A 24,825-nucleotide genomic window follows, 5' to 3' on the forward strand; every position below is an offset into this window, starting at 1 on the left:
TTATTTTACAAGCAGAGAAATTAGTTGGAAAAAAACCATAAGTAAAATATTTAAAGAATTTATTGAAAATAATTTTATTTTAAAGATTTAGGTATATTTCTTTTTCAGGAGTAGTCACTTTCTTGCTAGACACGTGGCATTCTATGACCCTCCATTTTATGAATTTCCTTCAACCACATCACTCGCATTCATTCCGCATTCTGTGTCTCCCCCCCAAGTGTCCCATGTCGATGGACAACCTTCCTCCATGCCTCGTTCTCGAAATTCTGAGTCGACTCAGCGATTCGACTGACCTTGCTCGCTGCAGAGTTGTCTCTAAGACCTTCAATGCTCTCTCCCATGATGTTCGCTCCATTAACCTTGTCTGTTCCCTGTCTCGCTACCTCAGCTCTCGTTCTCTAGTGCCTAATCTGTTTGTCACGCCCTTCAAGACCGTTTTCAGGGACCTCGTTCGAGCTTCTGGACGCGTCGATTCCGTCTCGCTCGGCGTCGATAAGTCCCTCGCAGGGATAACGTTCGACGATGTCGATGATGATTCTGATGATCTCTATCTCACAGATACCGCCTTCGTGAAGACTTGGTTGCCCAGAATTGCTCCGGATTTGAAATCTCTGTCCATCTCAGATTTTTGGGTTCAATCTTGTTGGAGGCGATCGGACGTCTTGTCATTGATCTCTTGGAGCTGTGAGTTTTTTTTTTTCCCATTAAGAATTTCCTTGTTTTTATCTGTTCTGTTCCATTTTCATAATGGCTGAAGAAACGTTCTCAATCTTGTAGAACCGTGCTAGGTTTAGATCGTATTGTAATTGTTAAGTTGTATTTTATATCATAAATTATTGCTGGGTATGCAGGCCATGGTCTTGTCAAATTACTGGTGAGGAACGCTTGGTTATCAGTGGATGGTCTGGTCCCTATGCCAATGCTCACAAGTCTGACCCTAGAATTTGTGAGATTAGATGATGAAGACCTATGCAAGATCAATAAATGTTTCCCAAATTTATTAGAACTGAATCTGATAGGAGTTGGAGGACTTAGGGAGCCAAAAATTAGTCTCTTGCACCTTAGAACTTGTCAATGGTCAGTATCAAATGCTCCTCTTTCATTGGCAATATGTGCACCAAAACTTGCCAATCTTCAACTTAAATGCATCAGACCGAGGTTAATTGTCCTTGAAGCATCATCACTCTCTGCTTTTGATCTCTCTATTGAGGGTACAGATGAGTTCAAGTGGATAAATTGTCACAGTATAGAATACTTTAAGTTTGGATCTTCCAATCTTGCTTGTCTCTCTGGCTTGTTTCGAAGCTGCAAAACAGTTAAGAGGCTCAAGGTGGATTCAGTGAGAAGATCTGAACACAATAGATTGACAACCTTTGGCTTTGAAACATTGTTTGAGTCTTTCCCATTGTTAAGCTCTCTCGATTTAGGCCCTGGAGCTTGGCATGACATGGAAACTTCTTTCTGTATGGAAGGCTTAAAACACAGGATTGAGATGAACACATTGAAAGAACTTGTTGCACATATGGTGGTCCAAGAAATTGAGTCTACTCTTGCATTTATTTTCTCTGTCCTGGATAACTGTACTAAGTTATCAAATATTTCTCTGGTTATTCATCACGATGTTGATCCTCCAGTTGCTAGCAATCTCATGTCTAGGTGCAGAAACTATTGTCCTAGAGTTAGATGGAAATTGGGTATATGGAAAGATGGAATTAAGGATACTTGGGTCTCTGATGCCAACTAGTTTAGTGTCTAGATTTGTACAAGGGAAAGAAATAAAGATAGATTGCAATCTCTACGTGGCCATGAAAACCGTTGGAAGAAGCCAGATGATTGTTAACAAATAGGATTCTTCTCTTTGTTGTTTCAACTATATGGAATATTGCTTCAGGATGTCAGGATGATATTTAAGTATCTGCATGCTTTGTATAGATCTTTTTTTTACTTTTTTATTTCTTTAGGGGGTGACTGCTTTGTGATGATCTTTGTCATGATCATGATCACTCCTCTGCTTCATTTGTATATATGTATATTATGAGAACAGGTTTACTTGTTTTTTGTCATCCTTATATTTTATTTGACAATCTATGGGAATAAATCTGCTATACTGTCAAATCCACAGGCCACTAATCCGTGTATTTAGAAAGCCGAAATATGCAATCATTTTTCCATAGTTCACCATCAGGAAATCACTTGTTTGGTCTAGAAATATAATTATTAAATCTGAATCCTATAAGATTCTCATTGTTTTTATCGTTTCATCGTTAATTTCTTGTTTATAAATGACTCTTTAGATATATCTAATCAATTCATATGTATTAAGAAAGTTTGGTTAAATTTTGTTCTTTGCAATAGTTATATAAAGATGTGTGATTGTACCTAAAATATCCCATTGTGTAATTATTTAACCTGGAGAGGGATAAAAACTGTGGAAAGGGTAGTATGAGACAAACAAAAAAAATCTAGAATGATACCAACTAGATTGAGAGCCTATATTTAAAATGAAGACACTAGCTAAATCTTTCCTGAGGGAATACCACCACAACATCTCTTTTATCATTGTCTCCGTACTTACTGTAGGCTTTTTTGCGCATTAATTACAAATTCATTCACTATTATTACATCATATATTTTTTATACTAAAAAACTACTTTATCCTGTTTATAAGTTACTTCTATTATATTTTATACAGATCAATAAAAACATTAATCTTTATTAACTCTTTTTTAAAATTTAACAATTTTTAAACTTTATTCATAGTTAATATTCATTATAGCCTTTGAAAACTAAGTTAACACTAATAAATGTATAACAAAATTGGACATTCGTATAATAGATTTTTTTCTTTGTCCTATAAATATGGTTAAAAAAATTTGGTTCTTTGCCTTATAAAATAAGACCAAAAAAGATACAAGTCTAGATGAGTAACTGCTTAGCTGCTTTCGACCAATTGTTACTATTAATTAATGACAAATTAGCATCAATGAATCACCTACCATAAAGGTTTCTTGTCCCACAAGTGATCATGCCATCGAAATTGAATTGAAATAGTTTAAACTTTAAAATACGTAAACTTGCCCCGCAAGTGACCAGTATGACAGGTCAACAACTAAACATCTGCCTAATATTGACCATAGACCGTTTACTCACGTATTAAGATCAAATGTGACTCAACAAAACTCAATCAGTGAAGCTCTACCTCGATCTTATAAGGTCATCTAGTTACGAGGCAGAGAGAGATACCACTTGCGTAAACAAGAGATCAAGCAAAATAAATAAATAATTAAAAAAATTCGGTCCCAAATGCTTCGTCCCGCATTGTCCACCATATCTTAATATATTAGAAACAAAAAAAGAAAAGAAGAAAACAATATCCACTTTCAGCTACTCCAGACGAAGCTTATGCAACAGGTCTCTTTCTCTACATTTAAAATAAAAAAAAAATCCCAAAAAATAGAATGCACCGAGGATTTGTTAAAGCAAGTGATAGATATTAGATTTCAATAGGATCAACAATTAGATGCCTTTTCAGGACAAATTGAAGCTGTTCAAGTTCTGTTACAAATCAATGGTGGTTTGACCCATTTGACTCAGTGTGATGGCCACATCCATGCCTCTTATCATAGTAGGCGCAGCTATACTATAGGGACACTCTTTTGAGAATCCAGCCTTTCCAGATTTCAGTACTTTTCTCAGACAATTCTTGAATTTCTCATGGCATTTCACATGAGTCATACCTGTAAAACCATGTCTTATTAGTCTGCAATTTTGTGAAGGGGTAAATCAGGCTTGTCTTTTGTTTTTTTCCCCGAAGTAAAGGGGCCGGTACAAACAGTATGAGGTTACAAACAAGATTGAATCCTTAATTTTCTACTTACAAGAAGCTCTTATGCCACTAGGCTATAAGATTATTGGTAATCAGACTATTTTTCTATTCCATTCATTTCTCAAACTATATACATAATAATCCAGAAAGTCATAGAGGATGATGAGGGGAAATAGTTATGCTAGCGGCATCTTAGTATGCATATGAACTGGCTAATTAACGGTTCTTCTTCCTCATCACAAGGAAGTATATTTAATTCAGTATCCATCCTATAGATTAAAACAAATCGCAGTGGAGCACCATTAAATGATAAAACTAGATAAATACACCAACGACGTTATAATATGCAGAAAAAATAAATAGTTATAATCCCTTTTTTCCCCACCAACGCCTAATGACGCAGAATAAGAACATGTTTCTGATAGCAAAATGCAACAACAATCTTTCGATCATCCGACACACAAACAAATATCCATTTATCTTCATTACATGTTTTTACCAGGGTTATAGGTGATAAATCCCGTCGGTAAAATAGGACCCGCCAGTAATAGAATGGAATTTAGTAACCCTGAACCTTACGGCGCATGCTAATGCAGATGGCAGAGAACAGAGTAGTTAGAGGTATTATCCAAAAAGATCCCAAAGAATTCATCACATACCAAACGTTCAAGACCAAAATCATCCTCATAAACTACGCTTAGATCTCCATCCGTTCAGTAAGAAATATTGAACATCAAAACCTCCATGATATGCATGGCTGGAAATATTGAAAACCCTGATGTCTCAAGCTCTTCAACATCAAAACACGGACAGCATCCATCACTCACACACACACCGAGTATCATAATGATAGAATGGCTCCAATTTTAAGGTTCTGTATGCAAACTCATGTTTCCATAAAGGAAGGCATCTATATACAAAATATAGAAATAGAAGGAGGATGGAAAAGAGAAATACCGTATTTTCCAACGCAGTCATCATGCTTCATACAACAAGCATCGACATCATCGCATGGTTTCTCACCAGGGCAGCCCGTATGACCCAATCCACAATATTTCCCGTATTTGATTCCAATATCTAAGTTCCAAAGAAAAATAACGAGATTTATATCCAAGCAATGGAGTAACACAGCAAGAACAAACAGTAATTAGAGCTGAAGATTTGTCTTACTATCACACTGCTGGTCAATACATGTTCTGCTGCATTTTCCCTGTACTCCAAAAATCAAAATAAGGGTAAATTTTTTAAAAATAATACAAACAGAAAGAATAAAAAGCGATGATTGGAGAAGCGATGAAGCAGAGTGGGTTAAGCAATGTCAAGGAAAATGGAGAAAATTGGGAAGATATAATCCAGGAAAACCAAAGAGAGAAGGAGAAATTGAGCGGCGAAGCGGCATTTTCTGGCAAATCTGTTTGGGAACGAAGACATACCCAGGATTGATCGGCGCAGTCGGCAACGGCGATGAAGAAAATCAGGAGAACACAGATTGCTGCGGAAGCGCGTGGAGCGTTGCTGCGAAGCATCATCGATCACTCCGCCGGGCAAGCAATCAGGGTCACCACCCGCCGGTTGTATAACGTCTCCTGATTTGGTAAGATTTGAGGTTTCAAGCTAAGGTAGAGACCAAGACGAGGAAGCCGCGTCCATGACATGCGAATTTTCACTCTTTGGGACCACGCGTTGCACTCGGACTTCATTCCTTCATTCGCCCCCAAAAAAAAATATCTAAAAAATTTATGGTAATTTAAATATATTAAAAATATTCATTAAATTAGTTAATATAACTTTTTTTTGGAACACCCCAACTGCAAGATATGTTTGGTACGTGGCATTAGGGGGCAAGGACAGGCATTAACCTCTTGCTTAGATTGAGAGAAAATTAAGAAGGAAAAAAAAAACTAGAGAAGAAAACATAAGGGAAAATAACAGATAAAGAAGCTCTAAAATGTGAAATGCCAATTTGGGAAGCTAAGGAAATGTAATTACCCATAGGGAAGTCCTTTCCAAATTGGAATTTTGAAATTCAGTGAAATGACAAAAATGCCCTTTGTTCTTTTTTTTTTTTAAAAAAACCCAGCCCCTCATCGGTGGCCGGCGACCGGTGACCACTGCCGGTGACTGGCCTCCGGCGGCCGCCGACCGTCTTTGGCCACAGGCGTCGACCACCAGTGTGGTGGTTGCCGGTGAAGATTTTTGTGACAAGGTTTTTTTTTGGAAATAGGATAATATTGGTTCAAAGTGGCGGGGGTGGGATTTGATCCCACAACCCCTTGGCCACTTGGACCAACAAAAGGATGGCCATTGGGCCATCAAAGATTTCTTAACCTTATAATGCAAACAAAAATATAAGTTAACTCTTTTACTGTGACTCCAGCTCGTGACAACAATTTATCTGAGGATGACAAGTCTTAATTGAGAAATAACAAGTCTAAATTTGATATTAACAAAGCAACTTTTCCTTATACATAACAAATAGCAGCATGTGCATTAATTAAAAATAATCATAATTTATTTAAAAATGACACGTCTTTGTTGAAAAATAACAACAATTTATTCGGTATTTCTTGTTATGTATAAGGAAAAGTTGCCTTATTAATATCAAGTTTAGACTTATCATTTTCCAGTAAAGACGTGTTATTTTCAAATAAATTATGGTCATTTTTAATTAACGTAGATGCTATTTCTTGTTATGTATAAGGAAAAGTTATCTTGTTAATATCAATTTTAGACTTGTCATTTTATAGTAAAGACGTGTCATTTTTAAATAAATTATGATCATTTTTAATTAATGCACATGCTGCTATTTGTTATGTATAAGGAAAAGTTGCTTTGTTAATATCAAATTTAGACTTGTTATTTCTCAATTAAGACTTGTCATCCTCAGATAAATTGTTGTCACGAGCTGGAGTCACAGTAAAAGAGTTAACTTATATTTTTGTTTGCATTATAAGGTTAAGAAATCTTTGATGGCCCAATGGCCATCCTTTTGTTGGTCCAAGTGGCCAAGGGGTTGTGGGATCAAATCCCACCCCCGCCACTTTGAACCAATATTATCCTATTTCCAAAAAAAAAAAAACTTGTCACAAAAATCCTTCACCGGCAGCCAGAGGCGGTCGGCGGCCGCCGGCGGTGGTCGCCGACCACCGGTGAGGGGTTAGGTTTTTTTTTTTAAAAAAGAACAAAGGGCATTTTTGTCATTTCACTGAATTTCAAAATTTCAATCTGGGAAGGACTTCCCTATGGGTAATTATATTTCCTTAGCTTCCCAAATTGACATTTCACATTTTGGAGCTTCTTTATCTGTCATTTTCCCAAAACATAAGGGGAAACATGTTTTTTCTTGCTTAGATAGGAGATAAAATGTGGGAGAAAGGAAAAGTGGAGGAGAAAATAAGATGGTCCCACATCCTATTTTTTCTCCAAATTTTCTGTCCATATATGGAGAAATTTCGGAAGGAAAACAAGATTTCTATGATTGTCCCTTCTCTCTCTTCCTCTCTATATTTATTTTCTTTTATTATATTTAAAAGGTTGTTTGCTTTTTATTTTTTTCTTAAAACAATATTTTTATTAAATAATTTGGTTTTAAAACATAATAATTCAAAAATATATATAAACCAAATAACTTGCTTTTAAATTATTTGATAATGCTAATGTTAGTATACTTTTTCTATTACCATATTTAATTTAATTTAATTTTAAACATGATATATTTTGATAAGGACATTTTAGTTATTTAGATATTTATTAATTTTTTATTTTTTCTCATTCTTCCAAACAAAAAAGATGATAATAACTTTCCTCCATTTTTTTTTTCTTCTCTAATTTTTTTCCTCTCAATTTTTTTTCAGTGGGATTGTCCATTGTCCATTTTACTATGCTTGGGAGAAGGACTTCAGCAATCCTTGGACTAGAGAGTATCACCTTTTATGGGATTAGCCATTGATGAGCACCACCCTACCCCCTACTGTAAAAGTAGTCCTGGATTGCATTTTCTTGGACCAAATTGCCACTCACCCCGTCATCTCCCATCAAATCTTTACACCCCTCCGTCTCTCATCCCTCCCTGTATATCATCTCATCTTCTTCCTCCCCGTCTACCATCTCTCATCTCCTCCTCTCTGTTGCATCTTTGCCCCCATCTCTCATCTCTCCCTCTAAATCATCTCACCTTCTTCCCCATCAGCAACAATGTTGCCGACGACAATCACCCATGATCATGGAAAAGATGGCGAAGGCAGAAAAGAAAGGCAATTTCAGGACGCGATTGAGCGATGAACAATGAGATTTGGGTCGTCTTCTTATTCTTTGAGTGCTGAATATATATTCCATATTCAAGTCTTCTTTGGCAAGATTCAGACGACGATAATGGCTAAATATGGGATGTTAAAATGGTGACCACCCACCTTTAGATCTGAAGATTCAACGATACCTTTGCACCCCTTAGTCTTCAACAAGAAGTAATGACCAGCACGAGCACGTGCTGCAACTTGAAAGATATGGCCATTGATGGAATGATGGGTTTGGGAGTTGGGAGGAGGATATTGTTGTCTCTTCATAATTTATGATAAATTATAAAACAAAATCAATAAAAGTATTTTCATGAAACATTACTTCCTACCAAACATAATTTAAAAGGCCCATTCACACTTCCAAACCCACTCCCACTAGCAATTCTAACCGCATTCCCAATCCCTCAAAACTGAGGAGGTGTTTGGCAAACTTGCCAAAATCATTTTTGGAGTCCAAATCATGGTTTGGCTTAAAAAATTGTTAAACATGCCACATTTTTATTTTATGACTTGTTTATTATATTAATGACTTGTTAGTTTAAAATAGTCATAATTTGTAGAGGTAGTTAGGAATGTTGTTAGCATTAGTATTTGTGTATTGTATTATGTGATTATTAAATTGTTGTATGAATCAGACAACTCATTACTTTCTTAAATGTTCTATAATTTATACATAAAGATTCTAAACTTTATGTGTATGTGCACAGGATAAAATGAAAATGGATGATGAAAATAAACTTGCAGAAGAGCATGCTAATCGACAAAAAAAAAAAGAGTTAATAACCAATCGATGGATATGTTGCTCTTTATTTGTGTAAAGAACCCTAGTATACAAGTGTCTACACAGGTAGTGCATGGCTAAGGGACATTTCATAGGGCAACCACACTCGTTGTTATAATATGTTTAGGATGGAAAGGGGATGTGTTCTTAAGTCTTTGCACATAATTGTTGTAAGAAAAACTAAAAATATAGGGATATATGAATCAATTCCAATGTTTTAAAATATCATTGGCCATGCATTTAGTAGTAGAATGCAGCAAGAAAGATTTCAGCATTCAGGGGAGACAATTAGCAGACATTTTCATAATGTCTTATTAGGATGCTATAGACTTGCTATCAAACCAAAGATCCAACATTCCAGCATGTTCATTCAAAAATACGGCATGGCATGATAAATACTGGCCCCTTTTTCAAATATGCTATTGGAGCAATTGATAGCACACATGTTTCTTGCATTGTCAGTGCAACAGATCAAATTAAATTTATTTATAGAAAAGGAACAGTATCACAAAATGTTATGGTGGTCTATGATTAGGACATATGCTTCACTTTTGTCTTGGTTGGATGGGAAGGCAATACACATGATGCTCACATATTTGATCATGCCCTCATAACTCCTTCAATGAACTTTCTCCATCCACTTGAAAGTATTTTTTAATTTGTTACATTTTATTTATATTTAGCTTAACAACACAAACATTATTGACAGTAATTATGTATATGATATAGGTAAATATTATTTGGTGGATGTTGGCTACCCAACACCAAATGGACATTTTGGCCCATACAGATGGGATCATTACCATCTGCCTCATTTTTGAAGAACATCTACACTTGAAAATGAAAATGAGATCTTCGATTATTTTCATTCAAGTTTAAGGAGTACAATTGAAAGAACTTTTGGAGTTTAGAAGAGTAAGTTTGCAATCTTACAAAACATGCCATCCTATGACTATCAAACAGAAGTTAAAATCGTCTATGCAATGATGGCTATATATAATTTTATATGAATGATATCTATTATTGATCCCGGATCCCTTTAGTATGAAGAAGAAGGTGCTTATGCATAAGAAGATGTTGATGATGGAGTTGGATTTTCACTTATACATTCATCAATATAATATTCATCTTACTTGGCTCAAGTTCATGCCACTATAAGAGATGAACTTGTTAATTATATACAAAAATAGTAATCATGCCTTTTTTAATTTCCTTTTATCATACATTGTAATATATAGTTAAAAAAAAATATTACAAATGCTTTATATCGATGCGACTCCTTAATTATTATGACACTTCTTTATTTATATTCTTTTTATTAACGTTATACATTACATTCTCACGGCAATTATTGATTACTTTAATAATTAATAAATTGTTTCAATGCATGTTTATAATCTTTAAGATAAAATAATATTTTTCTATTATTAAAAAAATATTTTTAATCTTATATTTTATAAATATATGTACACACATACTAACAATTAATTAATTATATTTTTTATGTTTCATTTATTATATTGGAAAATTTAAGTTATTAGCAAATTTATTACTTCAAATGAAAATATAAATATAAATTTATCTTTTATGTAATTATCATATTAACTTATATATTTTTTGGTAACTTGTATATAAAAAAGTGCTTATGATATTAACTATTCAAATACTCTCACTTTATCAAAATTACTTTTTTCACAAAATCTATTCTTCTAAAAATCTATTCTGAAAATCTTTTTTTTTTCTTAGAAGCTATTTTTCAAACCATGGTTTGGATTTACCTAAAGACCCCCTTATGCTATGTTTGGTACGGGGTTTTCAGAGGGGAGGGGAGGAAAGTTGCTCTCCTCCCCTTGTTTGGCTGGTGTAATTTTTTAGGAGGAAAGGGAGCAACTTCTCTCCCCTTGTTTGGTTAAGATATTTTTTAAAGAGAGGAAGGGTTCTTCTTCCTTCCTCTTCTCTCCTAGCCTCCCCTCCAAAAATAGGGTTTTTGAGAGGAGAAATGAGATATAATATTTTAATTCCTCATATACCTTTTCAATTTGTTAACCCCTAATTAGTCATAAACATTTCTACATAAGAGAGTTCTTTAGAACATCTAGCAAGAGATTGTTGAGATAATTATCTCCAAAATTAGGGAGCATTTGTAAACCTTTTTTTTGCTCTCTTCTTCTAATTCCAAGAGGCTTTTGGTATTTTCTTTCACCTTTAAGGTTTTTTCTCTGATTGAAATCTATCACTCATGACTTTTTATCTGGATATCCTGTAAGTGTGTAACTGTGTCTTGTAAATCAAAATTGGTGAATTGCATTATATATATAGTTATATATTAACAAAATAAAAAAGTGAGAAAATTCATTTAAATTTTATGAGATTAAAATGGTCAATTTTTTATTAGAACAAAATAAGGTATTATTAAAATTGCTCCCTCCCCTCTCCTCCAATCAATCCAAATAGGAGATCATTAAAATTCTCCCCTCCCTTTGCCCTCCCTTCCTCCCTCCCTCCCCTTTGTAGCTACCCTCCTTTTCCTCCCCTCCCCTCTTCTTGATTAAAATCCCTCCTCTCCCATTCCCTCTGTCGAGCCAAACATAACGTTAGGGTCTCGTGCTCATTTGTTTTTTGTTTAATTGCTTGCCTTTATTTATGTCATCTATCAGTCCTCCAACTCTTCACCTATCACTCTTGAATCTCCACTCTGTCTTTCATGTTCTCTCAAATTTTCAAGTTGATTTTGAAATAGTTATTTTAAACAAATTTTATGTTTTTCTAAATGAAGTTTTTTAAGAATGATCATTCAAACAATATTTTTGTTTGTTTCCCAAATTTTTTTTAAAAAAAAACTCTTTCATAAAACTATTCTAAAAACATGATCATAGACAATAAATCAATTTTTTATGTGCTTGATTCCCTAAGAACAAGATTAATAAAACTCTATTAAAATAAAAGGTGAACGAGGGGAAAGTGAGGAAAGGTGAGTTAAAGATGAGAACTTTGTATGTTCACAAAAAACATGATGATAGACCTAAATACAATGAGAGACAGGTCCCAACAACAGAAACCCTTATATTTTGGATCATAATTAAGGAAGCAACAAATGTGAGCACAAACTTGTAATTTAGCAATCTCATGAGATATAAGAAGGACAAAACAAACACAAGCAAGTACTTTTAGGAGACTATAGTTAGGAACTGTATCATGAAGACACTTAAAAGGAGATATGTTACCAATAACTAGTATAAAAACTCTATTAATGCAGTAAACAGCATTCAATGCCACTTCACCCTACAAATGCTTAGGATAGGAAAAGGAAAGAAGTAGGGCTCTAACAAAATCAAGGATATGGTGATGTTTACGTTTAGCCCGTCCATTTTCTTGAGAGGTTTAAGGACAAGAGTACTAAGAGATGACACCCTAATCATCAAGAAATTTGAGTAACTTTGAATTATGGTATTCCAAAGCATTATCGTAGCAAAAGACTTTTGTAACTTTTTAGAATTGAGTTTGAATCATAGTGGCAGTTTGATGAAAAATCAAATGGAGGCATTTTTATTAAATGATAAATCAGGTTGTTTAGCAATTTGATATGAAATACCATGTAAAGACTCGTCATTGACTCAACCTATGAGACCACTAGAAATTAAAAGAAGTTTATTCAATGAAGAATGAGCAAGACAGTGATGCCATAAATCAAGGGGCAAGGATGTCATAGTAGCACACAATTCGGGAGAAGTGACTTTATAGAAATATAGTAAGTTGAACTCAAACATATGATTGACCTTACACCTAGTCCCGATATCTGTCCTATATGAAAATCCATCACAACACAAACATGTTTAGTGAATAATACATCATAGCCCATATCAACATATTGTCCAACATAGATGAGACTAAAGCTAATAGCAAGGACAAAGTAAGTGTCATAAATAGATAAAGAGGGCAAAGAACCAATACCAATGTGGGTAACATGCTTTTAAGAGTTGTTAGAAGTATGTATAGGATGAGAAGTAGTATTTTTTGACATAGAAGAAAAGAAGTTTTCCTAACTAGCCATATGTTTGCAACAGGCAGAGCCAAAGAACCAGGAGGTTCCTAGGAGAGTATCTAAGGAAATAGGTAGGCTGGAACTATTAGAAATAAGCTTGTTGAGTAAAGCCTCAAGGTCTATCTTCTTTTTGCCTTTAGCTTTCCAATGCATAAAAAAAAAGCCCCAATATTTGTAGTGGAGGATCCTAGAGTGGAATTGGCAACAATGGTGAATAACGCAGGCTTAAAAGAGGAACCAGGCCTAGTTGATCTTCCCTCATCAAACTTTACAGGACGAGTGGGACATTGATTAGTAAGGTGGCCCAAGACAAAGTAGGGTAGGCAATTTGCAGCAATATGTCTGTTCTTTTAATAGGTTCAACACTCAATATAGGGAAAATAACCAAAAGAATGATTAGACTAAGGGCAATGATAATAAGATTTAGAGGTTGTAAAAACCATTTTAGGGGTGCGTTGGAAAAGTTCCAATCAAGCGGCTTCAGAGCAAAGCCAAGGAGAGCATCCTCAAGAGTTATAAGTGGATTTTGGTGAAGTAAAGAGGCTTAAACAGACTCAAAATCATCTGTGAGAGCCATCAAGACTTGAATAAAACGAAACTAATCTCTATACTAAAGAAAGCCTATGCTAACTAATATAGGATAAACTTACTCCTAGCTAAAAACTGATACAGGGTCAGGCCTTTTTTCTGCTTTAGGACACTTTTTTTTTTGCAACTAAAACTAGTCGGGCAAATCAAATGATATATAACAACTAGCAAGGTAGCCTATATCTCTTTTGTCGTCTCAAAGCGACTAAACTGTTGGTGTATGCTAGTAATAGAGGTATTCTGAGAACATGTAATAATATGATTATATTTACTATCCCACTGATCAAGTTGTTCATTGAATTTCAAATTAGTCTCATCAACTTCACAAATAGAATACCGAATATCACTAGTAACGTAGCGCAATGGTTTACGTCTTTTTAAAAAACCACACATATTTACCATCCATAAACGGTAGTTGGAGCCATTCAAGATAACAAAGATGGGATAGGCAACCTCTAAATTTTACATACGGGAATTAAACTATGTCAAGTAGCTATCTAACACATGAAAGCATGCATTAGGAGATGACAATAGAAACAACACGAAGCTGTGTGGATTTGGACAGAATAAGACGAACTTGTGAGGGCAAGCATATATGCATGATGACATGTCCGATGAAGGGAGGTGGTTGGGTAACAAAAAAATTAGGATTCTTGTACCAGTCAAAAAGAATGAGACAGAAAACATTAGAGATAAATAGTGTGTATTTTGAAAGGAGACAAGTATATCAATATATACAAGGGAAAATAATAGTAAATCATAATGAAAAATAATAAATACAAACATAAATATAAATCAAATTATATCAACAAAATATTTAACAATAGTGATGAGCATTCTTGAAAGAATTTACCTATGATCCAAATAGTTTAAACATTCAACACAAGCATAAACATAAGTATAAGCATAAATATAAATGTAAATGCAAAAATATAAATATAAACATAACTCTATTATTATGTTATTCAAAACAAGTATGTGAGAGGAGTTTTGTCTTGACTTGTATAAAAACACTTTTTAAAAATGTTTTTTTAAAGAAACCAAGTATATGATTGATCTTAGGAGATAGTTAACAGCAACACATCAATACGTGTTAGAATTGTGAACAAATAGTACATCACATATAATTTCATCTTACGAAAGATCACAAAATAATTACTACAAACATCACGCATAAAAACATTTGTTAATATATTACTCAATTTATAAAAAAAATAATATATTACTTCAAACTATTCTAGAGTTGTTTTAAAGTTAACCAAGGCTATCCAAAGCTAGTTTAAAGTCCTAAAGCTAGCCTCTATGCTCCAACTGTTACAGTCTGTTTGGCGAAACTAAAAAGAGGCAGAGATTTTAATAATTTCTTGTTTGGATTGTTTAAAAGAGTGGGGAGTGGCGGGAGTGACGGTGAACTAATAATAAATGGACTGTTTTACTATTACAAAATTTAAAGGATTTAGATTTAAAGAATGCTGTGGCTGTTCCTTAGAAAAATGCAAGCTAATCACAAGTATCTTATATGTGGATTTGAATGCCAAAATATGCACAACTTGATGGAGGACTTAATCAATCAATTTAATCAACAAAAATAACTAAATAACTTAAGTTCTCCCACATTTTATGCACCCACAAATTGTATTAAAAATTAATTCTAGTATATTTGAGCTCAAAAATAAGTTTACTAAATTCAAATAATTAGTTTTAATTGTCTAAAATTAATCCAAAAATTTAGACAATTAAATAACATATCAAATTAAAATTTGAAAATTTCCAAAATATCAAGATAGCCAAAAAAAAAAATTTAATTTCCCTTAATTGAAATAATTAAAAGGTGCATGGGAAATAAATAACATATAAATAGATGCCTAAATAAATAAAAAAAAACCCCAATAATCTTTTTAATCAGCCCCAAAAATGTTTTAAAATTAAAACAAAATCTTGTACGCCACTTTTCCTCCCAAAAAAAAAAAGAAAAAAGCGCAAAAATAATGTTGTCAAAACTCAAAATGTCAGGCCCACACATTCAGGACAAGTGAAATTGTATGTTTCACTTGGGCTCAAAACCAGGTTGTGCTGGTGATTTCCACTGGAATGCCAAATGATAAAAAACAAGAATAAGAGTTGGTTCTAGTAGAAGTGTCTAATCTCTATAACATGATAGACCATGGGTCAAATTTTTGCTAAAGAAGGTGCTCATATTTAGTGCCTGATAGTGTCTCGAATAGGATTGCCTCTAATACAAAGATACCTATGTTTAAAAACAATGATAAAGAGCACGTAAATAAGATATTGAAATTCAGCTAAAAAGATATAAATGCTCTTAGGATTTAACAAAAAAAGTCACAACATTCTTCACTAACCGTTTTGTGGCAAAATAATGATGGTGGAATTTGATCCCATCACTCTTGGATGCCCAAAAAGCTAGATGAGCATATTAAACCACTTATATTTCTTAATAAAGTAATGCAAACATAATATATAGGGAAAATGACCAGAAAATGACTGCTGAAATTTGAAATGACAAAATGGGCATATAAATAACCGAAATCACCAAATGGGCCTGAGGTATCAATATGGAATTTTGACAATCCAGTAGAAGACTAAAATGCCCCTAAACTCCCTAAAGACATGGATTGAAAGAAAACATATAATATATCAGAAGAGAGAGAGAGAGTTAAGAAGACGAAGCTAGAGCAAGAGTCAAAATGTGGAAAGAGGAAAAACGTAAGCAATTTTTTTGTTAAAATGCTAGTATCGTACTCATCCAACTATCACTGTTCTGTAAACCTGATTTCTTAACTTGCTTTGATGCTGCATGCTCGAATGGGGATGGGCTTGTGAGTGTAGAGGGTTTAGATGAAGAATTTGACTAGGATGAGAGAGTGATGCATCATAAATGGAAAAATAGTGGCAAACAATAAGCATGAGGTGGTCAGTGTTGTTAAATTCATTAGTGAAATTGTAAAATCCTATATTTAAGTGGTCAATGGAGTAAGCGGGTGTGTGTTTTTTGGGTGTTTCAGAAGGTAAATGAAATTGATTATTGGGGAACTAAAATATTGATTTACGCTTCTTTGCTGCAGGTTAGCAAGCTTTGATGACATCTAACATTGGGTTTAACATTGAGGGGCAATTTTTTGGTGTGAATGGAATAACTTTTGAACCCTCCTTAATTTTTTTTTTGGGAGAATGGTTGATAGTTAGGCTATCCTTTCTGTAAATGATGTTCACTGGGTAGGATATGTTTTGTAATCTGAATGACAAGAAAACATTAAGTGGTGGTTTAATCTTAATGTTAACTTGTCATTTGAATATAAGTTACGTAGCTTTTGTCATAGACGTACTGGTTTTTGGTAAATATTGTCACTTCAGTAGTCAATTCTATTACACATGTAGTAAAGTTTGAGTGTTAATGTAAACATATTATGATGTTCTTCAAGTGTACTTGTATGTTTTTTGTCAACACATTTTACCATTTGTTTAATTCCCCCAAGGGAGATGGTGGAAGTTGCCAATGGGCATGATTGGAGTGGTTAATTTGATTACAAATGTTGTTATTCACATTACAAAAGTTGTTAAATATTGTTTGGGCTCTCTTTTTTTTTAATATTCTACTGTGTTGTCCGTGCATCATTTTTTAGAATATTGATATGCTTGAGTATTGAATTCCAAAATGCACTCTATTTTTCTAATTGAAGCACGAAAATACTATCTGCAATGCCGTAAGGTTCAAAAACGTAATCAGAATCCATTTTTCATAAGGCCCAACGTCGGCCATACAAACCAGATTTTGGGCCTTTAAAAATGAGGATTTTTTTAAAGAAAATGAACTCATAGGATTGTAGAACTTGAAAAGACAAGTTCATAGACACCTAAAACACGTAAAATGGAGCTCGGAGGTGGAAGGTATGGGGGCTTAAAGTCGGCGGGTCACGATGGACCCACCGGAGCACCAATTAGGTTTGGGGTGACCTAACCAGCCCAAAATGATGTTGTTTTGGGTTGGCTAGGACGCAGTGTTTTACTTTAAGTGAAATGCTGGTTTCAGGTTTGTTTGACCCGGAACCTCCATGGAGGACCGACCCAACCCAAAAAAATAATTATTTCTTTCAAAAAAAAATTTTCCCCAGAGACGCACCATGTGGGCCCCTGGGGTCCACCCAGGGCCCCTTAGGTCACAATAAGCACATTTTTAGACTCCTTAAGACATGAGGAATCAAATAGAGTGGGTTTGATGAGGGAGAAAAGCCACCATGGCAACATGTGGACGACACTTGCCGAGTCCGAGAGTAGGTTACCCTCTCCTCCTTTATTTTATTTTTTATTTTTTGGGCAAAGATTCTAGAGACGCGTGAAGGCGTGTGGAGGCTCTTTTTTGGACCCTGTTTGGCCAGAAAAACTTCTAAAATTCTAATCTACAAATTGATATATTATGTGCTTATTTTTAGTGACTTTTTTGTACAAAAAATTGCAAATAAATGCATTTTTCATTTATTTTCTTTCTTTTAACTTAAATTTTTTATTTAGGTTTAGGAAATGGCAACCTCAGATTCTAACCCCTCTTTAGAAAAATATCCAAGTTATTGTCCTCTTTTTTATGCTCCAAAGCCTTCAAATAATTATGCTGAAAAAAGTACTAATAAAAGTAAAATGCCTCAATCACGAGTGAGCTCTAATGTACCTGAGGAGAGCAATGGTAAAAGGAAATGTGTTCTTGACCAACAAGAGGAAAAATTTTGCAGACCTAAGGACATAAATTTAATGGAACAAATAGTACAAAAGTATGCTGATGAATACAAACATAAAAAATGTCTGTTTTCAAAGTTGAGCTATTATGCTAAATAAATTACCAATGAGCAAGATGCATTCTTTTTTGCAAACGTCGTAATCCAATATAGAGAGGAACTGGCAAAGGAGAGGACACATATTTAATGAAATATTTTTCAAACGAAGTCTTTGTAGATTCTGGAAAGATGTTGAAGAGAGTTTAGGAGAGCCAATGATAAAATACATCATGAACGTATGATTTTTTGTTTGTTTTCTTTGATTTCATGTTTACTCTTTAAGATTTTAATTTTTAGGTTATCCAAATTTTTGTAAATATTTATACTTCGTTAGTAAAAAAATTTTTTATTATAAATGCTTTATTTAAGTGGGAGTTTCATGAGAAAAATTCAAATTGGGGATATGTTCAAGGAAAGTAAGAGATAAGAAAGGTGAGAAGCTAATTAGGAGTAATGGGATGGGAGCTAACTTAGTTGTCTCCTGATCATGAAAATGGCAAGACTCTCACCCAGACGATCTATGACCTACTTGAATAACATGTATGTTGCATACCATACTAAAATGCATTGTTGTCTATATGATAGCACGATGTCTCAAAGAGGAATCAAGTCCACCATAATTGACCTCGTAAGAGGTGACAGGCTGAACGGAGACAATTACAGCATGTGGCATCATAAGATATCATATACCCTCGAAGAATATGAAGTCGCTGATGTGTTAACAACTTTTCTTTCAAAGCCCGAGACGAATGCATCACGAAGGGACCAAGACGGCTATACGACTTGGAAAAGAAGGGACACCATCACCATAATTACTATGCTAAGTGCCATGACTGACGATGTGTTGGTGCAGTCAGAAACACACCCTTCTGCCTCTGCCATGTGGGCGGTATTGAAATCTGAATTTGACAGTATCTCTGCTGCAAGGCTTAGGAGACTCACTATCAAACTTGACAATTTCAAGCGAGGTCCTAACACTCCTATAAGGCATCACCTAAGGGCAATACAGAACTTAATTAGGGAGCTTAAGGAAGCCGAAGGTGCCTTATCTGATGAGTAGCAGATTCAAGCTGTCATGAGATTTCTCCCAACCAGTTGGGACACCATGAAGCATACCATTACTCATAATGATAGTATAAAAACCTTTGCTAATGTAGCTCACCACCTCTAACTGGAGGATGACCAAATGGAGACTGTGAAACCTGTCAGTAAGGCATATTTAACTGAAGGAAAGAGAGGGTCAACCTCCCAAAACCAGTCTAAGAGAAACAAAGGCTCTCAAAATAAGAAAGGCGGCCCTAAAGTGAAGAAGGAAAAGGATTTCTTCAAGAAAGGCAAGAAATCTGCAAAGAAGTAGAACATAGCAACCATCAAATGCTATGCTTGCCAACAAAAGGGCCATTATGCCCAGGATTGCCTTGAGCAGAAAAAAATATTGGACTTAGATTCGATACATTTCTCTTATGTTGCTAGCACTACATTTATTGCTGAAACTAATCCTGTTTGGGTTATAGACTCAGGGGCCACAGACCACGTAAGCAAGGATCGCGACAACTTCACAGAATTTTGTCGGTTACCAGCAAGAAGCAGATGGCTTTATGCGGGGAACAACACGAGAGTAGAAGTCAAAGGGATCGGTACTTGTGAGCTAACCCTGCATGGAGGAAAAACACTAGTCTTACAAAATATCCTCTACGCTCCGAAAATCCAGCGAAATCTTGTGTCTGTTTTTCTCTTAGTTAAATTTCATTTCAATGTCTTTTTCCATGGTTTCATAGTAGACATTTTGTATGGGATCAATTTTTCAGTTTTTGGTTATGTTTCGAATGGTTTCTTTGTTTTAGACAATTTCAATGACAATTTTAATTCTAGTTCTTGCTATGCACTTTCTTCCGATGTCAATTACAATATACGGCATGCTAGATTAGGATATATTGGTTAAGAACACATGACCAAACTGGCAAAAGAGGGTTTGCTAGAAAATGTATTAAAAAAAAACGTCTCTATATGAACATTGCCTGGCTGGTAACAGTATAAGAAAACCTTTCGGAAAGGCAACCTGGGCTAACTACCCTCTTAAACACTTTGATATTTGCTGACTAATGAGTGTAAGGGCACATCGCAGAGCATGATATTTTATTAGCTTCATTGATGATTCTTCTCGATATGGCTATACTTATTTGATTTCTCACAAATATGAGGCATTAGAGTGCTTTAGAAAATATCTCTATCTAGTGGAAAATCAACTAGATTCTAGAGTCAAAGTCTTAAGAGCTGACAGAGGTCAAGAATACCTCTTTGATCAGATCAAGGAGCTCTGTGAAGAAAGGGGCATTGTCAGGCAATTAATAATCCTCGGCACTCCTTAACAAAATGGAGTTACTGAAAGGAGAAACATAACTCTTCTCGACATGGTTAGATCAATGATGGCACAAGTTGAGCTTCCAACCTGATATTAGGGAGGCGCTCTTCTAATTACCACATTCATACTTAATTGAGTGCCTTCTAAATCAATCACCATGACCCCTTACCAATCATGGATAAATCGCAAGCTGAATCTAAGCATTCTAAGACCATGCATGCAAGATTCTTTCTATAAGAGATATGTCTTCATCAGTGAAAATGATGACGGCTCAGTGACTGAGATAGAGTCAAGGGATGCAACATTGATAGAAATAGAATTTTCTAGCAGAGGGAGTATTAATCAAACAAGCTGTTTTTATGAGAATGATAGCAATGAGGTACAACAAAGCATTCCTCAATCTACTGATTCAAGTAGGAGGGTTGAACTATTTTCACAACAAGGCCTGACTTAGCCACAGGAAGCAAGTCCTGCAGCAACCCCACTTAGGAGAAGTAATAGAGACAAAACTCCTAGGAGATGCTTCTCAACTGAAGGAGCAACTTTTATCGTTAGTCCAGAAAATGATGAAGAAGACCTTGTAAGTGTTAAAGAAGCACCAATAGGTCCTGCTAAGGAAAAATAGCAAAAGGCCTTGCAAGAGGAAATGAATTCTATGGTCCAACCAAGTATGGGAATTAGTTGATTTACCACCTGGCTGAAAGGCGATTAGGAACAAGTAGGTTCTCAAGTACAAATATAAAGCTAGTTGCCAAAGGGTATACATAACGGGAAGGAGTAGATTACGGAGACACTTTCTCACTTGTTGTACGTTTCAACTCGATATGATTGATACTGGCTCTAGTAGCAAGTTTAGACTTAGAGTTACATCAGATGGATGTAAAAACCGCCTTCCTGAATGGAGAACTATATGAAGAAATCTATATGAAACAGCTGAGAGCTTCATACAGAAAGGGAACGAACAAATGGTTTGTAAACTCTTGAGATCCATTTATGGACCTAAGCAACCATCTAGGTAGTGGTACTTAAGGTTTCACAAAGCTATAAGCTCCTATGACTTCGAAATGATTGAGGAAGATCACTGTATTTATATCAAGCAGTTTGGAGACAACTTTATTATTTTACCCCTCTATATCGATGACATACTCCTAGCTGGTACCAATCTTAAACTAATAAAGATGATCAAAGAGTGGTTATCCTTGAACTTTGAGATGAAAGACATATGTGAAGCAGAATATAACTTAGGCGTTAAGATAAGAAGAGATCATTCTAGAAAATTGCTGTCATTGTCACAAGAGGCATACATAGCAAAGATTCTTAAGTATTTCAATATGAAAGACTGTAAGCCTATAGATACCCCTGTGGTTAAGGGACATAACCTAAGCGAGGAAATGCGTACTATAAAACAATACGATATAGAACGCATGAAGAGAGTCCTATACTCGGCTACTATTGGCAGCTTAATATATGCTATGTTGTGTACCAGGTTGGACATATGCTTCACAGTTGGACTTGTGAGCAGATTCCAATCCGATCCAGGAGTAAAACACTGAGAAGTCATAAAGAGGATAATGAAATGTCTCCAGGGAACCATGGACTATGAGTTCTGCTATCAAGAAAACAGCCTTTGTGCGGAGGGTTATTCTGATGCTAGACGAGCGACACTCAATGTCAGGTTATGTTTTCCTACTAAACAATAGAGCAATCTCCTGGAGCAGTAAGAAACAAACCTGTGTGTCTCTTTCATCCATGGAAGTAGAATACATAGCATGTTCTATAGCTGTCCAAAAAGCTGTATGGCTCGAAAGATTTTTAGTACGATTGGGAATCCATGGTGGTAGTGTGGGACCCACTCTATTTCACTGTGATAGTCAAGCAGCAATAGCCTATGCAAAAGACCCTAAGTACCATAATCGTACTAAGCATATAGACATAAAATATCACTTTGTAAGGGATATGATCACTAAGAAAGAAGTGATAATTCAATACTTGTCTACTTATAAGATGTTGGCAGATCCCCTAACCAAGCCTATAGCTAGAGATCCTTTTGTCAAGCATGTAAAGGCTTTAGGCATGCGTAAAGCATGATGTATTGAACTCTTTTTTTCTTTTTGATCATTTTCTTGTTCAAATGCATAAGCACAAGGCATGTTGTATTGAACTTTCTTTTTCCTTTTACTTAGTAATTAAATGCATTTTATCCAGTTAAAAAGAAATTTCTTGTATATACATTTGTGTATTTATGCATGCATAGGCACGAGGTATGCAACACCAATATGTTGTACAAGTCAGAAGGTTGGCTCACTCACACGGGCAATTGCCTCACTATGTTCTTATGGGACATGGAAGATTTGACAGCAGATGATTACCATGAGATGGTAGAAAAGAATCATTGCACAGGTGTCGCCTCAGCTAGACTGAGATGAGACCCATAAAAGTCTGGACCGAATCATGGATGATGTGTAATCCATGAGATTTGTATCCAGACAAAGAACTCTTTACTTATAAGACGTCATATATAATTGTGATAGAAGAGATCCTAGTTCAAATGTTGAAGTGCATTTGAAACTTAAGTCTGTATGGTGCTACTAAAACCAAAAGCGACATACTCCACTTAGTGGATCGAGCATCGTAGCATGCAATTCATACTGCATGAGCTTACTCAAATCCACAACATGGGATGTAGATGGAAGATCAATGATCCATTACGGTGTGAGTCCCAAAAAGGAAATAAGCCTTTCATAATGCTGTTAAGACTTAGACAGCATCACAAGAGTTTGGTTTTGTGACAGCTACTCTGGCCTAAACCCCAGAGTCAAGAATGATACGATCTAACGGGTCAAGACTGAGAAAGCAACTAAGCCAAATCTAAATGATGAATAGTCAAAAGGAAGATTTATCTTGAAGTACACATCTACATTGGTATCTGTGACTTATCCTTTACAGGTTAAACAGAATAACTAAGTAAGTGTGGATACCATATGTATGGGAAGGCAATCTGAGTAAACAAAATAACTTGAGAGGGGTTAGAAATGTCATAAGTAAAGTATATGGATAAAACTAGAGCATTCGAGGCAACAAGCATACACTTTGCAGGTACACCCAATGGTGGCCTTGTGTGCTGATCTTGTATAAAAAATTCCTAGTGCACAAGCACCAAATCAATGATGTCATGCTCATGTGGTCACGGCAGACGCCTAGTATGAAGCAATGAAAGATGTAGTTATTGCACGATGGACAACCCATTAAGTACGAGTGAGAGATGTTGGATTTTGGGCTTGGATATGTCCTTGATGGGCCAAACTATTTGACTAGATATTAAGAGAATATAATGGTCAAATATCCAAGCAAGATTATGATATGTTTGACTTGGTCAAACATCCTGAATCAAATCCAATCGATTACGATATAAATTTAATTAATTTATATTGTATAGATTAAATATATATTAAGTATATATGTTTAGAATTAATTGTGATTGATTCTGGATTTGAATTCAAATATCATGATATTATGAGATAAAGATGTATTTATATATCCTAACTTAGATTTAATCTAATGGGCTCAATGAATATTTTGGCTTCCCAAAATACCCCTAACAAAAACTATAAATAGAGGCCTTCACCCATCAGTCCAACTCACTTTAGTAGTTGAGCTTTCCTACTATCTCTCTCTCTTATTCTTTCTTGCAAAGAGATGCTCTGCTATGCACTCAAAGCTAAGATTTTTATAGTCTAGCTTATAGCATGAGTTTAAAGGATCTGACCGACCTGACTCGAGGTCCAACCCGGTATGTTTCCTTGTCAATTCTCTATTTATTTTGACAGGGACAATACATATATCAATTATAATTAAAAATTAGGAAAGTACATGAAAATATTATATTTATATATCTCGATCCATTTAAGACGAGGTGTTAATATATCGATTATTTATTTTTTAATAAAATCTGAAAGTCTATCCAAATTTCTTGTTCAAATTATTAATATACAATAACATTTGAGAATATGAAAACATTTATATCTTCTTTATAATTTTTCTTAAAACTGATAGGTCAGATATATTGTTTCGATCACTTCATACTTTTTAAATTATATATAATTTCTGCTCTAATAATTTTTAACGTTGCAAAGTTTTTCATAAAAAT

The 24,825-nt window shown here is 34.9% G+C and overlaps 3 protein-coding genes across 3 annotated transcripts; 2 read left to right on the top strand and 1 right to left on the bottom strand.

Annotated features, from left to right (window-relative positions):
- Positions 1-216: 216 nt before the first annotated feature.
- On the top strand, positions 217-2,115 carry LOC114727672 (F-box/LRR-repeat protein At4g29420). The gene is made up of 2 exons (XM_028914362.1): positions 217-684; positions 852-2,115. Exons 1-2 carry the CDS (start codon positions 225-227, stop codon positions 1,742-1,744), a joined length of 1,353 nt encoding a protein of 450 aa, XP_028770195.1. The 5' UTR covers positions 217-224; the 3' UTR covers positions 1,745-2,115.
- Positions 2,116-3,251: 1,136 nt separating this feature from the next.
- On the bottom strand, positions 3,252-5,465 carry LOC114727710 (probable phospholipase A2 homolog 1). Its single transcript, XM_028914423.1, has 4 exons — positions 5,260-5,465; positions 4,997-5,036; positions 4,784-4,903; positions 3,252-3,737 (listed from the first exon to the last, which is right to left on the bottom strand). The coding sequence occupies exons 1-4, from the start codon at positions 5,353-5,355 to the stop codon at positions 3,559-3,561; spliced, it is 435 nt and encodes a 144-aa protein (XP_028770256.1). The 5' UTR covers positions 5,356-5,465; the 3' UTR covers positions 3,252-3,558.
- Positions 5,466-18,905: 13,440 nt separating this feature from the next.
- On the top strand, positions 18,906-19,376 carry LOC114727661 (uncharacterized). Its single transcript, XM_028914349.1, has one exon. It carries the CDS (start codon positions 18,906-18,908, stop codon positions 19,374-19,376), a length of 471 nt encoding a protein of 156 aa, XP_028770182.1.
- The last annotated feature ends 5,449 nt before the right edge of the window (positions 19,377-24,825 follow it).

Source organism: Neltuma alba, unplaced genomic scaffold (assembly GCF_004799145.2).
Source record: "Neltuma alba isolate B1F8T4 unplaced genomic scaffold, ASM479914v2 tig00012505_pilon, whole genome shotgun sequence".
NCBI classification, from domain to species: Eukaryota; Viridiplantae; Streptophyta; class Magnoliopsida; order Fabales; family Fabaceae; genus Neltuma; species Neltuma alba.

Excerpts from the sequence above, each read along its gene's own strand:
- LOC114727672 (XM_028914362.1), top strand. The coding sequence starts at position 225 with ATGTCGATGGACAACCTTCCTCCATGCCTCGTTCTCGAAATTCTGAGT. Across the intron at positions 685-851 it reads GTCATTGATCTCTTGGAGCT|GCCATGGTCTTGTCAAATTA; the intron begins GTGAGTTTTTTT and ends CTGGGTATGCAG.
- LOC114727710 (XM_028914423.1), bottom strand. The coding sequence starts at position 5,355 with ATGATGCTTCGCAGCAACGCTCCACGCGCTTCCGCAGCAATCTGTGTT. Across the intron at positions 4,904-4,996 it reads TATTGACCAGCAGTGTGATA|ATATTGGAATCAAATACGGG; the intron begins GTAAGACAAATC and ends TTTGGAACTTAG. Across the intron at positions 3,738-4,783 it reads TGACTGCGTTGGAAAATACG|GTATGACTCATGTGAAATGC; the intron begins GTATTTCTCTTT and ends ATGGTTTTACAG.
- LOC114727661 (XM_028914349.1), top strand. The coding sequence starts at position 18,906 with ATGTCTCAAAGAGGAATCAAGTCCACCATAATTGACCTCGTAAGAGGT.